The sequence below is a fragment of the Pristiophorus japonicus genome, chromosome 5 (genome assembly GCF_044704955.1).
Source record: "Pristiophorus japonicus isolate sPriJap1 chromosome 5, sPriJap1.hap1, whole genome shotgun sequence".
In the NCBI taxonomy this organism is placed as follows: Eukaryota; Metazoa; Chordata; class Chondrichthyes; family Pristiophoridae; genus Pristiophorus; species Pristiophorus japonicus.
The window spans coordinates 160,975,781-160,991,759 of record NC_091981.1 but is presented as its reverse complement, the minus strand read 5'-3'; the positions used below and the strand labels follow the sequence as shown (position 1 = coordinate 160,991,759).

At 39.6% G+C, this 15,979-nt stretch overlaps 1 protein-coding gene across 2 annotated transcripts; it reads left to right on the top strand.

The window, feature by feature from the left end:
- The first annotated feature begins 2,530 nt into the window (after window positions 1-2,530).
- Window positions 2,531-15,329, top strand: tac1 (tachykinin precursor 1). 2 transcript variants are annotated; one of them, XM_070879995.1, is made up of 5 exons: window positions 2,531-2,747; window positions 5,141-5,240; window positions 10,257-10,280; window positions 14,706-14,759; window positions 14,889-15,329. In XM_070879995.1, the coding sequence occupies exons 1-5, from the start codon at window positions 2,628-2,630 to the stop codon at window positions 14,936-14,938; spliced, it is 348 nt and encodes a 115-aa protein (XP_070736096.1). In that variant the 5' UTR covers window positions 2,531-2,627; the 3' UTR covers window positions 14,939-15,329. The 2 variants fall into 2 exon arrangements, with proteins under 2 accessions (XP_070736096.1, XP_070736095.1); XM_070879994.1 differs by having other exon boundaries at window positions 5,138-5,240.
- The last annotated feature ends 650 nt before the right edge of the window (window positions 15,330-15,979 follow it).

The window sequence follows — 15,979 nt, the reverse complement described above, 5'->3', positions numbered from 1 at the left end:
CTTTTTGTGGTTGTCTTCGCTGGGGCTAGCAAGTCCCTGATGAGACAGTGGATGGTGGGCCCCCATTTTTTATTTTATTTCCAAAAGGCATTCGATAAAGTGCCACACAAAAGGTTACTGCAGAAGATAAAGGTACGCGGAGTCAGAGGAAATGTATTAGCATGGATAGAGAATTGGCTGGCGAACAGAAAGCAGAGAGTCGGGATAAATGGGTCCTTTTCCAGTTGGAAATCAGTGGTTAGTGGTGTGCCACAGGGATCAGTGCTGGGACCACAACTGTTTACAATATACATAGATGACCTAGAGGAGGGGACAGAGTGTAGTGCAACAAAATTTGCAGATGACACTAAGATTAGTGGGAAAGCGGGTTGTGTAGAGGACTCAGAGAGGCTGCAAGGAGATTTGGATAGGTTAAGCGAATGGGCTAAGGTTTGGCAGATGGAATACAATGTCGGAAAGTGTGAGGTCATCCACCTTCGGAAAAAAAACAGTAAAAGGGAATATTATTTGAATGGGGAGAAATTACAACATGCTGTGGTGCAGAGGGACCTGGGGGTCCTTGTGCATGAATCCCAAAAGGTTAGTTTGCAGGTGCAGCAGGTAATCAGGAAGGCAAATGGAATGTTGGCCTTCATTGCGAAAGGGATGGAGTACAAAAGCAGGAAGGTGTTGCTGCAACTGTATAAGGTATTGGTAAGGCCGCACCTGGAGTACTGCGTGCAGTTTTGGTCACCTTACTTAAGGAAGGATATACTAGCTTTGGAAGGGGTACAGAGACGATTCACTAGGCTGATTCGAGAAATGAGGGGGTTACCTTATGATGATCGATTGAGTAGACTGGGTCTTTACTCCTTGGAGTTCAGAAGGATGAGGGGTGATCTTATAGAAACATTTAAAATCATGAAAGGGATAGACAAGATAGAGGCAGAGAGGCTGTTTCCATTGGTGGGGGAGACTAGAACTAGGGGCCGCAGCCTCAAAAAACGGAGGAGCCAATTTAAAACCAAGTTGAGAAAGAATTTCTTCTCCCAGAGGGTTGTGAATCTGTGGAATTCTCTGCCCAAGGAAGCAGTTGAGGCTGGCTCATTGAATGTTTTCAAGTCAAAGATAGATAGATTTTTAAGCAATAAGGGAATTAAGGGTTACGGGGAGAGGGCGGGTAAGTGGAGCTGAGTCCACGGCCAGATCAGCCATGATCTTATTGAATGGCGGAGCAGGCTCGAGGGGCTAGATGGCCTACTCCTGTTCCTAATTCTTATGTTCTTATGTTAACTGCTAAGTAGGATGGCCCTGCGCTTGTTCGGTCTTGTAGCCGATGTGTCCCCATCCAGGTTGTTGGCTATGAAGCAGTGGTCCAATCTTTCTACAAAAGTGTCCCAATCTTCCCCATTGGTAAATTGCTGAAAGTTACTGAGATTCGACATGCTGAGCATGTAATTCGTGACCTCGTATCCTCATCACGAGTTGTGAGGTATGTAGGCACCTTTAGCAATGACTCCACAAGGCAAAGTATGGTACTCAAACTGTCTAAACTGTAGTCCTTTATTTGCAGCTCCTCGAGTGAGGACACCAAGCTGTGAGTTCCCTTTTATACTGGGCTCCAGCAGCAGCGCCCTCTGGTGTACAGGTAAGGTGTGTATAGTGTAAGGGTACATTCAGTGTTACAGACATCACACAATACAAGTATGCATATATAACAGCGATCTTAGTATCTAGCCATTTAATTGATAAGAAACATAACTTGTGCATTATAGCTTAAGTTGCAGTTCCTGTTCTTGATTCCGTAACTTTCAAGTAAATAATATTCTCAGATGTTTTAGACGTATTATTACAAATCAAATTCTAACATTGAGTGGATTTCCCAAAAAATTAAGGTACTTAATATATTTTGACTTGTCTCTAAAGCTGTTTTGATGCGTCATCTGTGTATCCGAAAGAGATCCTTTCTTGCAGCAATCCAATTACAGTTATTAAAAACTTAATTAAATGATTGACTCCGGGATATCTATTGAATTTTAAATGAAATATTAAGCCAAAATACTTTTAGGCACGCATTTACACTGTCACGTGGAGGAAATGTTTTAAACAATCAGACGGTAGAAAAAAATAGATCTTGACATTTCTGCACTTAAATATTGATCCTTTAATTCAATTCGTCAGACTGAGGGAAGACTCATTCACCTTCGAAATCCTGGAGGCTATTTTTGGATCAGTGAAGTACCTGCGCTGTATCGACCCCTTGATGCAGGATATAAATTGCACGGAATTCAACCTGACTTTCATTCAGACTCCAGCTTTGAGATCAGGAATCCGAGACAGTCAAACTGCACCTTGGCGAAGATCGTCCTTATCAGCCTCCTTGTCAGACAGAGCAGGAGCAGCTGTTTGTGTCCCCGTAGTTGGCAGGTCAGCTGAGCGTGTCAAGGAAGGAGCGAGCGAGCTCGGGAATTTCCAGGATCGGACGGAAAAACACGAATTGGACTGGAGCCAGGTGGCGGGCACACTCCTCTGGCACAGGCGAGGAGAGCGCGCAGCCACTTCAACTTAGCCACTCGCCTCACAACGTCTTCCACAGCTCCAGCTCTACACAGCCGGAGTCGGCGCGACCACCCCTCCCCGCTCCCAAGATGAGAAGTCTTCGGCTGCTCGCACTGACTGTCACCCTCCTGGTTCTGACAGAGGTATTCTGCGAAGAGATTTCTCCGAATGAAGACGCGTCTCTGTGGGTTGATAGCGACCACAGTCAGGTATTATTCAGTCACTATTAACAACAAAAAAAACTAATCATTAAAATGCGTGCTTGGATTTAGAACAGCCTGTTTGCGTTTTCCCAGTGTCTCACGATTCTAAAGCCTTTAAGGGTTATAGATATAGAGGATAGACTGTAGAAGCTGGGGTTGTTCTCCTTGGAGCAGCCAAGATTGAGAGGAGATTTGATAGCGGTGCTCAAAATCATGAGGTGATAGAGGAGATGGAGAGAAACTGTTCCCATTGGCAGTATGTTCGAGAACCAGAGGTCACAGATTTAAGGTGTTTGGCAAAAGAACCAAAGGCACATAAGAAAAAACTTTTTTACATAGAGAGTAGTTAGGATCTGGAATGCACTACCTGAAAGGGTGGTGGAGGCAGATTCAAACGTGATTTTCAAAAAGAAATTGGATAAGTACCTGAAAGAAAACAAATGCAGGGCGGTGGGGGAGTGGGACTAGCTGAAGTGCTCTTGCAGAGAGCCGGCACGGGCCGAATGGCCTCCTTCTATGCTGTAACCATTCTACGATCCCATACTAGCTCTCAAAGTAGTTTTGGTTTTAGATGCATTAGACAGCTCACTGTGGTACCAAAATCTCTTCCCACAGTCAAGAATATGCCAGTTGTAGTAACACAACGACGGCGCGTATTCGTTGTTCTGCTAAATCAGTGGGAATCTATCAGTAATGTATGTAATTTAGTAAGATTTCTGTATGAATGTGAGTTTCTAGCTGGATACTTGGGTGTCAATGGTCAGGTATGGATGTAATTAAATGTACAGTCAAGTTCATTTATATGTAAACCGAATGGAATTAAATTTCGGAGTTCGTGAAAGGAAATAAATCCCAGTTTGTTCCTCTCGCAGTGAGACAAGACCTTCCCGGTTACACGCTGAGATAGGTACCGGGAACTTTTTTACTTGTGGACGAGGCTAATGCTTTCTGGCGTCTACACGACAGGATTCTAGCACTGATAGGAGGCAGCATGAATGCCGGAATAGAAAGGGAAACGACACTAAAGAAGCAATGCTCGTTGTAAAGCATGTGGAGTAGTTGGATAAGTGAATCCTGCTTCTTTTAAAACGAATGTTCCGTGACCTCAAGAGAGCATGATTTATGACTGCACCATGTCGTGACTGCATCAAGTGGCCGGGGTGTCTAAATTCGAAAGTGTTTGAATAGTAAGTGAATAATTAGAAAAAACGCAGCAACTTCAAAATCAGGTTACGATGGTACTAGAATCCACTCCCATTCAAGAATATGCGAGTCATAGTAACACGGTGACTGTACTTATTCACTGTTATGGTAAATTAATGGGGATCTATGTGTAATGGAACAGTAAGCGGATGGTAAATTTAGTGTGATTTCTGTACGAATGTGAGTTTCTAGCTGGATACTTGGGTGTGGGTGGTCAGGTATGGATGTAATTGTCGAATTCATTTATATGTAAATCTAATGGAATCAAATTCCTGAGTGCGTGAAAGGAAATAAATGCCTAATCCCAGTTTATTCCCATGACCTACCCATTATTATGTAGACGATGGACTGTGCCTTTCATCTCAAGCTACCTTCCTGATTCGATATTGTGTAAATGTTTCGAACTTTTAAAACATCGGTAATTATGGACTCAGTATCGCAGTGCAGATCATGAACTAGCGACAAATATTTGTGAGCATTGCTAATTTAGTAATTTTAAATGTTATATGTAAAATCGCAGTACTTGCAAATAATTATATCAATGCAATATGGTGGTAATAACATGTGCGCCTGGGCATTCCCAGACCGTTTCTGATCAAATAAGTGTGATGATACGCAATTAGTTGGAGCTTCGATGATTGGAGTGACCAAGGGGTAGCTGCGCCGTGTGTTAACAAAGATATTGTAATCTAGATCCGTTCGTAATATAATTATAGCCTACGTATACAATGGCACGCCGAGTTTGGTGAACCTGTTGCACCAGAAAGTGAGCAGAGCAGAGCCCCGCTGGAACAAATTGGCGGGCGACAGATTAGCAACCTCGCAGCATCGCCCATCACATGGGAACTGCAAAATCAACCCAGTTTTTAAACCTCAGCAATCCGCAGCAATTGCAGAGACTTGGCCAGGGTTCCTGCTTCTGTTCACCTTCTGCTATTTTTAGAAATGGAATACAATTCTCTAAAAAAAGGAGTGGTGTCCTGAGATACCACGTTAAAAGTAACAGACGAGAACACAAATCGAGCGATATTACGGAAGATTGGTTTACACTTGTGCTTATTTTTCTTTCCTGCCTTAATCTGCTGTCCATGAACCGTTGGCAAGTCTGCTCCAGCGATCCTGGACCCAAACTAATGCAGTGCGATATCAGAACTGATGTGTATCAGTGGTTGTCCAATGTGGTTTGATTTCAGGAGAAGCGACTGGTACCGGATTCCGTTCGGGAGCTCCTGAGGCGCACGGCCAGGAAACCACGACCCGGGCAGTTCTTTGGCTTAATGGGGAGACGATCATTCGGTAAAGTGTGTTTTTTAATGTAGTGTTGACAACTAAACTAGGTTGGTTGTAGGGTATTGCCAAGTTATTTCATCTGGCGACACCACTAGCAACAGTGCAGACTTGGCCGCCCATTCGCACTACCGCATTTTTTGCTAATGTCAAGCTAATAAACTTCTTGGAATATATTTACAAAAAAAATGAAACCGTGTCAACTGACGCGTAATGTAAAGAAGCCAGATGTATTTTTTTTTAAAACAGAAGATGCTGGAAATACACAACAGGGCGATCACATCAAAACAGAAAGGTTCATGGTTTAAGGTGGAGACTGGGCGTGGTCAGATCTTATTTCAGATTTCCAGCATTTCTGGCTTTTACTATTGATCTGAATTTTATTTTATGTTTGAGAATTTGTTTTACAAACTTAATCAATGTCTCAAAATGCCTGTAATTGTAATTGTGATAAATTTCCTCCCGTTCCACATCTGGTGTTTTAAATGGCTGTTTAGTTACAGTTTCTAATTAACATTCTATGTTTTAATCTGGATTATATTTTACAGGTTACCCAGCGTGGTTATATACCATCGGTAATACTGAACCAGATGGTTTACATTGGATGTGAATACACAATAGCTGTAGGCAAAAAAAGTCAACCTGTGTATTCCGACCACACACATTCACGAACAGAGCACACTCTTCAGGGCTCTGGTTGTTCAATAGTTCACTATTGAGGAATCTGCACAAACTATAATGTGCAGTCCATTAAGGGATGTAAAACCAATGTATTTATGAAGAAAACAGAGTCGCCTTCCTTTCTGTTATTTTCCCATGGATGCAGATATAGTGGTTAATGTAATCTATCAGAAGGAGTGTCTCTTGTACAGCTGTACCCGTTGATGTAATTGCTCCTTGTTCTGCTTGTGATCGCTATCAAGGGACCAGCACTGGCGTGTTTTTGTACTGTAATGGGAATATAATTTCTTAAGCGCTGTACATAGTAAACCATAATATACCAATCATGAAACACAATTATATTTTTTATGTATTGCCATATGATTAATACCTTTGAAAGTAAGCTTAACAAAGATCTTGCTAATTTTAGTGGGTATGTTACAGAAGAAACTTCCCCAAAGGATTGCAGAGTTAGTTATTTTGGACCATTCCCACACAATAGCTAGTTCCAAAACAACATCGTCAGAAGCCATTTGGGAGGTTGGCTGATCACCATGTCAGCTCAGTGTGCTGCCTAGGGACAAAGGCAGAAAACAATATTGCTTAAAGATTTTTTTTAAACTCAGTAGTATTTAATCATTTCCCACCTAATTGCTTCACTAGAACCTGTGAGCAAAGTAGTTAAAACATAGTAAATTACTCTAGTGTCACAGTGCGTCTTTACAAATAGAGTTTGGGAACATTATTTATCATTGTTGAATAGAAATAAAATAATTGAAATTATAGTACAGAAGGAGGTCTGATGGCCCACCATGTGATGCTAACTCTTTAACTGGAGTTATATATTCTAATCCAATTCCCCATTATCCTTTATATTCTCCCTTTTCAAATAATCATCGAAACTCCTATTAAATTTTATAATAATCTCTGCCTCAATAGCCACATATATGTTGAAGCATTTCAGATTCTAATAATCTCTGTGTGAAATTTTTTTTCTAACTTCCTACTACATCCCCAAGCAATGCCCCTTGTTCTGATTTGCCAATTACTGTAAAAAATCTTTCACTATTTACTCTTTCAAAACTTTTCATAATTTTGAAACTCTGCATTAGATCTCCCCCCCCTATTCGCTTTTGTTCTATTGAAAAAAAATGAATTTTTCAAACCTTTCTTCACAAGCTTAACCTCTGATTCCTGGTATTATTCTAGTGAATCATTACTGTATCCTTTCCATGACTCTAATATCCTTTCTACAATAGAGTGTCCTGAACAGCACTCAAATAGTCACTTGCAGAATTCATCATCATCTCTTTGATTCTGTATTCAATACCCCAATAATCTAAATCCCATCTGTCTTTTTAAGACCTTTCTATAGTCATTTTCATCTTTAAAGTATGTGTACCTGTGACCTAGCTCTCTGAATCCTTCACGTTGAAATATATCTCACAAGTTAGTGTAAGTTGCTAATTTTGTTATCATCAGCAAACTTCAATATTATTCCTCTTGTGTCTATGTTCAAATCATCTACATATCTGGCAAATAAAGGCAGTCCTGGCACACTCTGGGGGGACACTCCTGATCATATCCCACTAATCCAAAAAAGCATCCCCCTTCCCTGCTTTCTGTCTTTTAGCCACCTCCCTACCTGTGTGGACACCTTCCCCTTAATTTTTGCATCAAGCCTATTACATGGCATCTTATGAAATAGTTTCTGAAAATCTGTATCTGTCGCATTCTCGTTATCTATATGATTTCTTAAAAAAATTCAAATACATTAGCCAAACATGACTTTTCCTATACAAATCCATACTGACTGTCATTGATTAGCTCATGTGTTTTTAAGTTTAGTAGGGTATTAGAGATTTAATTATCTGAAAAAGTGAGCTTTAGTGATAAGTATGAGGCCAATTAAACTATAGCAGGTTTCAGAAAAATATCTATATGCAGTCAACCTAAATTATACTGCTGGCTGTATGTGCCACTCTGCCCATTGTTAAAGGACCTCTTTTCAATGTCTTGTTAAATTGTAACATTAGGAGAGAGCTGGCAGGACCATTCATTCTCTACTAACATTAGAAGCATTCAAATTTGATTTCAGAAAGTTCTTGGACAAATCATTGGATGATCAATTTTGTTTTGTAGACTTGGCTTCGATTCATAGTTATACTGCAGATGGTGCAAGCCCTAGGTATGTGAGCTTATTTCCTGGAAATGGTCTCACATCACTTGGCTTTAATGCAGTTAAGTGTCAGGTCTTTAACTCGATTCCTGAGCTATACCACTTTGCCACCTTCTCCAGTTGAGCACAGCAGTATCACATCAGAGATCTTAATGGACGCATTCTTTGGAAAATTTCAAAATGATTTATAAATTGTTATATTAAATATTTCACTATATTTTAAATTGAAGAGGCTACTTCAAGCTGATTTAAACACAAAGTGCAGCTCGCTAACCCCTCCCAATTTCAGCATATATTATAATAGCTATTTTAACAACAGTGATTCAGCTATTATTGATTACAAACCAAAAAACTCAAAGTTTGAGGGTTATTGGCAATTTTCAGTTGAGTAACTAAAGCTATGCATGTGCACAAGAAGCCTAGTTTGATATGAAGAGCCCAGTGTTTAGTAAAGTATATTAAAACATAAAGAATATACAGCATTTAAATATCTGTGAATGTCAATATTTCATGTATCCTGTATAAATATTTTGAGGTTTGTATAAAATATCTATCTGCTTAAATTATGTTCTTCTCATTGAACAATCAAGCATCTTCTCAACTTGATATAGCGGATTTATAGTTAAAGATAGCTTATATATCTATCAGGAAGAATTAACGACTTTTTTTCCATCCTCCTCAGAAGGTGCTGATTCATACTGGGATACAGATCCTCCCATACCCCTATTTCTTGTGTGAGTCTGGATACTGGGGATTGACAGGCTATTTTTCAGCATGGCGGCATCACAGCTGAGACTAATCCTTACCTAATGTCAATACACAAACATGCCTGGATCCAGTAGTCTTCGCCTTCCTTTGGTTGCCAGGTTCCCTGAGGTCTGGAAAACTAGCCTACCCACAGTTAAATTTGAAATGGAGCTTCAAAATGAGACATGCAGCCTCATTATAATTTTTAAAGTGCCAGCCCGCTCAAGGGGAGCGGGTTGTCCGCTCACCTCCCACCACCCCCCCACCCCCCTCTCCATCCCGCCTCCGTTAAAACTGGAAGTGGGCGGGTTAGGGTCGGATTCAGATTTTTAACACTTTAATTTCCCATCTGACCCCAACCAAAGTTCCCTCTATGCTGCGTGGCCTCGTGGCATTGTGGCCACATAATTCTCTGCCTGTCCTGAGCAGCCCGGGACTGGCTTTTTCAATGTTAAATTTTGTGCATGTGCGAAACTGTTCATGGACAGTGCACCCCCAAAAAATTACAGGAAACATTGACCCCAACCCACCCATTTTTGGGTGTTAAAATTCCCCCTATGTGTCTCAGTGAGAATTCTTCAGTCTGATTGGTTAAAGAGATTCCCTGTTGGTTGTCTTGTTGACAGACACCACAGATCCCCTATAGAGAGCGCAGCACTGGATCAGACACCGGATTCATAGAAATTTCCGCTGACAAACCCACGAAAAGTCTCTGGGCAATTGTACGCAGGTGAACGCCAAAAGCTGTTCCTTTGTCGCTGAGAGAAAAATCCGGGTCATTAAAATGTGAAAAATGTATGAAAGATACATCTGTTATTGCGGAAGTACAAAATGGGGAACTACAGATATCATGCAATGACCACTGATATTTTATTAATTTGAATACTGTTCCTGTGTAATTTCTTGTTGCAATTAGATAATGTTTCTAATTGCTGAATTAACCATACTCAAAATTGTTTAATTCCCCCATCAGAGAAGTGAGGCCAACATGAATGAAAATCATTATAATTATTATATTTGGCCCTGGGAAAAATGATTTTTAGCTGGAGTGTGAAATAATTAAAAAAACATTAGTTTATATTACTTTAGTTAAAATTTGCTCTTCACGCTCTCAATAATAATGTATGGAGATCCTTGTTAAGTCATTTTCAGTGAAGAGGAAGCATAGATAGATTAATTCTAGGATAATGGATATAATTGATAACACACTCAGCAATATTAAAAGAGAATAATGAGTAGGTTACACTTGAAATAATTTCTCATTATTTAAAACCACTAATCAGAGATGCATTATGAAACCAGATCTGGCTACCTTTATGTTGGAGATATAAAAGCAGCAATAGCTGTTCTGCAGAGTCAGCAATTAAATCTCGGGCAATGTTTCATAGTTCAGGAAAGTTTGTTGGAAAAATAAGTTTTTATTGTTTTTTCTTTTTCAGGAAACAAGCCACTGACTCGCAAAAGTAAGTTTTGAAAAGCTAATGGCTAATAACTGAGTAAAGCAAAACATAAACATGTAAAAAATCTGTATTGATTTAATTGTAATTTAATGGATTGGATTCAACATTAAGAACATAAGAAATAGGAACAGGAGTAGGCCATATGGCCCCTCGAGTCTGCTCCGCCATTCAATAAGATCATGGCTGATATGATCACGGACTCAGCTCCGCTTCCCCACCCACTTCCCATAACCCCTTATCCCTTTATCGTTTAAGAAACTGTCTATTTCTGTCTTAAATTTATTCATTGTCCCAGCTTCCACAGCTCTCTGAGGCAGTGAATTCCACAGATTTATAACCCTCTGAGAGAAGAAATTTCTTCTCATCTCAGTTTTAAATGAGGCCCCTTATTCTAAGAGCAAGCCCTCTAGTTCTAATCTCCCCCATCAGTGGAAACATCCTCTCTGCATCCACCTTGTCAAGCCCCCTCATAATCTTATACATTCCGATAAGATCACCTCTCATTCTTCTGAATTCCAATGAGTAGAGGCCCAATCTACTCAACCTTTCGTCATAAGTCAACCCCCTCATCCCCGGAATCAACCTAGTGAACCTTCTCTGAACTGCCTCCAAAGCAAGTATATCCTTTCGTAAATATGGAAACCAAAACTACACGCAGTATTCCAGGTGTGGCCTCACCAATACCCTGTACAGTAGTAACAAGACTTCCCTGCTTTTATACTCCATCCCCTTTGCAATAAAAGCCAAGATTCCATTGGCCTTCCTGATCACTTGCTGTACCTGCATACTATCCTTCTGTGTTTCATGCACAAGTACCCCCAGTTACTGCGGCACTTTGCAATCTTTCTCCATTTAAAGACTTACATTTCTTATATTTATTGCATGAACCATTTGAACAATATACTTCATAAAGACTTTAATCTGTGATGCCATATACTTGATCTTCAAAGCTGATGCTGAAAAATCCAATTCAAAGAAGTCTATGCAGAATTAATATAGCCCAAGGAACAGAATGCTGCAGGTTAATGTTTATGCAAATCAACAGGTCTCAACTTTGGCTGAGGCAAGGATTAATTAATAAAGCAACAACCAATGCTTAGTGCTAGGCTTAGTTCTATTGAGAAGGACTGCCAACCTTTTGCAGATTGTCCCAGCAATGCGCACAAGATTGAGAAAATCTGTAAACCTATTACCTTCCAATTGCATGAGTTGCTAGTTTCAGTAGACAGATGTTTGCAATTGCTGTAGTTTTAAAAACAAATCATGTTAAAAGATCTCAGAAAAGATGCCGCTTGAGTAATTATATCAGTAGTTGTTCTGCAGTATTTGTAAACACATCGCAGATATATTAGTACATATAATGAAGCTTTTAGCAATCCTTTTCCAACATGACCTTTTAGACTTACTCGCTAATGTTTCTAGATGGCAGACCCGTTTTCTTCTCTCCTTAGCATAACGATCATAACAAAGTCAAAGGGCACGAAATTGCCCTTTTTTATAGCCCCGTTAGCACCTCCAACGGGCACTAACGGGGTGCAAGACACTTTTTGCCCTGGGGAGGGGGGTGCTACCGCCTCATGGGAAATTGCCCGGGAGATTGCGAAGGCACTGCGCGCGGCAACTCTTCACTGCCCCATTCCGACCCCTTAAAGCCCCGCAGGGGTAATTGCTCTGCGGGCTGCTTGGCCGGCGCGAATGCATGTCAACGCCAGCTTCGCGAGTCATGAAGCTGGCCAAAATCTGCTCTCGGATCAGTGCTTAACTGGGAGAATCCCAGTGTCTCTGGCTTCCATTTTTTTTTGTTGACCCACTTTTGGGTCAGCTCAATGATGGCAGTCCTATCGTGGTTTGGATGCCGAGCTGCTGACCCGGTTGCATGCTGCCCTTGTAGCCTAGTGGAGGCCATCAGAGGCCTTTCAGAGCGCGCAGCGGCCCTTCGCTTTAATTGAAGGGGAGGGGCATTCAAGCGCGACAGTGCTACACAGCACATCCGCATAGTGATCCTTCAGCACTCCAGTAGTGCCATGGTTACTGCCCCCAAAGGAAGTGGAACGTGGGAGATTGCGTTTCGTTTCCTTTGAGGGGCGGCAAGGGCAGTTCCACAGCATGGGTGAGACTTCTGCGCCAGGCGCTAAAAATCCAGGCCCCAGAAGGTTTTCGCCCAGAATTAGGGTGCAGGACAATTGCACCCTCAAATACTTTTGACACATGCTCACAATTGGCAAAACAGTTCTTCATTTCAGTTGAAGGTGAGGGTGTTTCTCCAATGTCAGCTGTGGCTCAGTGGGTAGCACACTCGCCTCTGAGTCAGAAGGTTGTGGGCTCACGTACCACTCTAGGGACTTGAGCACATAAATCTAGGCTGACACTCCAGTGGAGTGCTGCACTGATGGAAATGCCGTCTTTCAGATGAGACGTTAAACCAAGGCCCTGTCTGCTTCTTCAGTGTGGATGTAAAAGATCCCATGGTACTATTTCGAAGAAGAGCATGGGAGTTATCCCCGGTGTCCTGGCCAATATTGATCCTTCAATCCACATAGCAAAATGTCTGGTCATTATTACATTGTTGTTTGTGGGAGTTTGCTGTGCGCAAATTGGCTGCCATGTTTCCCATATTACAACAGTGTAAAGCGCTTTAAGACGTCCGGTGTCGTGAAAGGCGCTATATAAATCCAAGTCTTTTTCTTCTTAATAGAAAGTTTTGTTGTGATCAGAGATTCCACTAGTTCTACTAGTTACAGAACAGACCTTATGCATTACAGTGGAATAAACTACTGTACTCAGTTTGGTTTTTTAGTTAAAATCTATATGAACATCAGGCATATTTGAGTATATTAATTATTGTTTTCCATTCCAACTTATCTTAGTGTTACAGATTCTGATACTTTAACAACTCATTATATTTTTGTTTTAATCATCAATTTTCTGTTTTTTTAGCCCTGAGCATCAGTTTCTTTAGAATTATTGGGATAATTCACTTAATTCACTGAGCTATCCAGTCTTTGCTAATTGCAAGCATATTTTCAGTTCTCTACTGTAAATTGCACTGAGACCACTCCAATTTAATTTCGGGCCCTTAACAGCTTTAAATGTCAGCACCATAATTTTTTATTAGAAAACATGTTTCTCACTGACGATGGGATGGTTACCTGTATGTTTTCATGAATATGGAATATCTAAAGTTCACACCTACTATAGCAATGAATAAGTCTTTTTTTGTAAAGGCAGAAATGCCAGGCATGTATTTTCTTTGGTGTGGTAGTGTGCTAATGGTATGGATTTTAGAAACATATGAAAAGATGGACAAGAAAAGAATAGATGGTTCATCAAGCATGTCCCAAATAATCAGGCTGCAACTAGGCATCATGATTTCCAGTGTACCCGCCCCCTTATAATCATGTAATCTTCTGGAAAAGACAAAAGAGTAGATAATAGACAAACACTAGGCCATTTCAGTGGAAACAAATCTGGAATATTCCTCTCTGACCTCTGAAGACAATCAGAACGAGTTTCAGGAGATCACAGTGATCATGAGGTACCAACCCAATGTCTCACTTGCCTTTTGCATGCAGTGATATTAGCCATAGCAAGGAACTTGTTGAGCTCCTGTTTGAACTGTTGCAGAAAGTCCACACTCATGATACAAGCTGGTAACTTGTTCTAAGTGTTGACAGCTTCCCAACAGCTAATCGAGTGATTTTACAAACCTCAATTAAATCTCTTCAAAGCCTACGTTAACATAGAGTAAAAATGCCCAGTTTTCTAAACCTATCATGATAACTATGGGCTTTTAAACTCGAGATCATTCTATTAGCCTTCTTTGAACATTTTTCCAGAGCTTCTACATCGCCCACCACATTATTATAACATTAAAACTTTGAGTTCTGTTCGTTTACATTTGTTCTGAAATACTACGCATAGTGTCTGACTTTAAGCAACAATGAACGTGAGTTTTATATATCGTGTGTGTGTGTGGATGGGGTAAGGTACTATGCCAGGGCATAAAGCTAAGAGATAACTGAGTACTGATATGGTATAACCTCAATACACACATGGTTCAGATTCATTATTACAACAGGATCATGTGGTTTTCTAGTCAGAGATCAGGATTTAAAAAAAAGCTATTTATGTGTTTCTAAGCTAAGATGGACATTGAAGATAATTTAAAACGACAGGAAGAGCAAATGCTAGATATCAGGAATGTTATTGCCACTAATGATGCAATGCAGAAATTGCATTCAAGTAAAATCAGAACATCCAATTCTATTTCCATGTAATTTAGCAATTGATATTGTTTGCATTTCTCACTCAATTATTGTCTAGGCAATGAAAAAAATGTATCGTCACTAAAGTTTTATGATAAATACATGGTAAAATCAGTAATATAATTAGATGATAGACTTTTCTGTACTATTTTTTGTTTTGTAGGACATAAGTTAGAGAGTTTTGTTGGACTCATGGGAAAAAGATCTTCAGCTGCTGGTAAGTAAAAGGTGACAAAAAATAAATAGATATATTTAATATATTAAATAATTTCCTCTAGAATACACTTTTACTACTTTTTCATCTGATCACATAAGTTTGATTAACTATATATTTTTCGTTCTACAGATTCCCCTTCTAAGTGGAAGACAATACAAGACTTTGTCCAAAGACGTTAATAAAACATTAAAGAATTATATTGAATGATTGCCATTTATTTTAATTTGCTAGCAGAAGTGTCTATAATATTGTACCCCTCACTGGTATGAGTTTATTGTTAAAACACATAGTTGTTATGTCTTTCCCAACTGAAGTTATTTTATTTTATTGCCATATTTACAAATATTCAAAGCGCAGTGAACATTGAGGCACTGCCATATATTATTCAAAAGTATAATAAACAGATTTTGATAACACTTAACTGTGTCAGTGGTAATTGGGGAAATAAATGGTCTCGTAATTGATGTATTTTAATTTTGTACTCTATGTAATGAAACAGTCGTTATTCATAATATGATGTTCAACAGTATGAAGATAACTTAGCAGTGGAAATCAGTTAATATGAAGTGAGTGGTACAAAAACAAAAAGTTTTATGCTTCAGTACATATTACAATTTGTATTTTAATGTGCCTCATTGTTTCATAAATAATAAATGTATTGTAATTAATGCAGCAATATATATTGGTATTATTACAGCACATTTTTGAGACTGTTTGCCAGCATTGTATAACTAATGGATCAAAATGGCATTTCTCTACATTCTACTGACTTGTGCAGTGAGAAAATCTTCAGCCTATGAAGAGCCAGACCTATGCTATGACTAAGGAGATATTCATTGTTAAAACAATTGGGAAACTAACATGGTCTTTCAACTATTAGACTCATCTTCTACTATTTCTTCTGATTATTTTCATTTTTTTCTATATTAAAAAGGGCCCAGGCTTAATGATCAATAAAACCAAAACACTTGGTAAAGCAATAATGTACTAGTAACCAACATATTTATTGCACACCTTGCATATTTAGTACAGCTAATTACAACAACAACATACACCTATAATAGGACCTTAAAAATCCCAACGTCCTTCATAATGAGTCATAATAAAAATAAATGCTGAGCTAAGAAGGAAGATATTGGGGCGGGTGACGATAGGCTGGGTTGAAGAGATGGGTTTTGAGGAGGTGCCGAGGAAGGTGCAGATTCAGAAAGGTTTAAAGG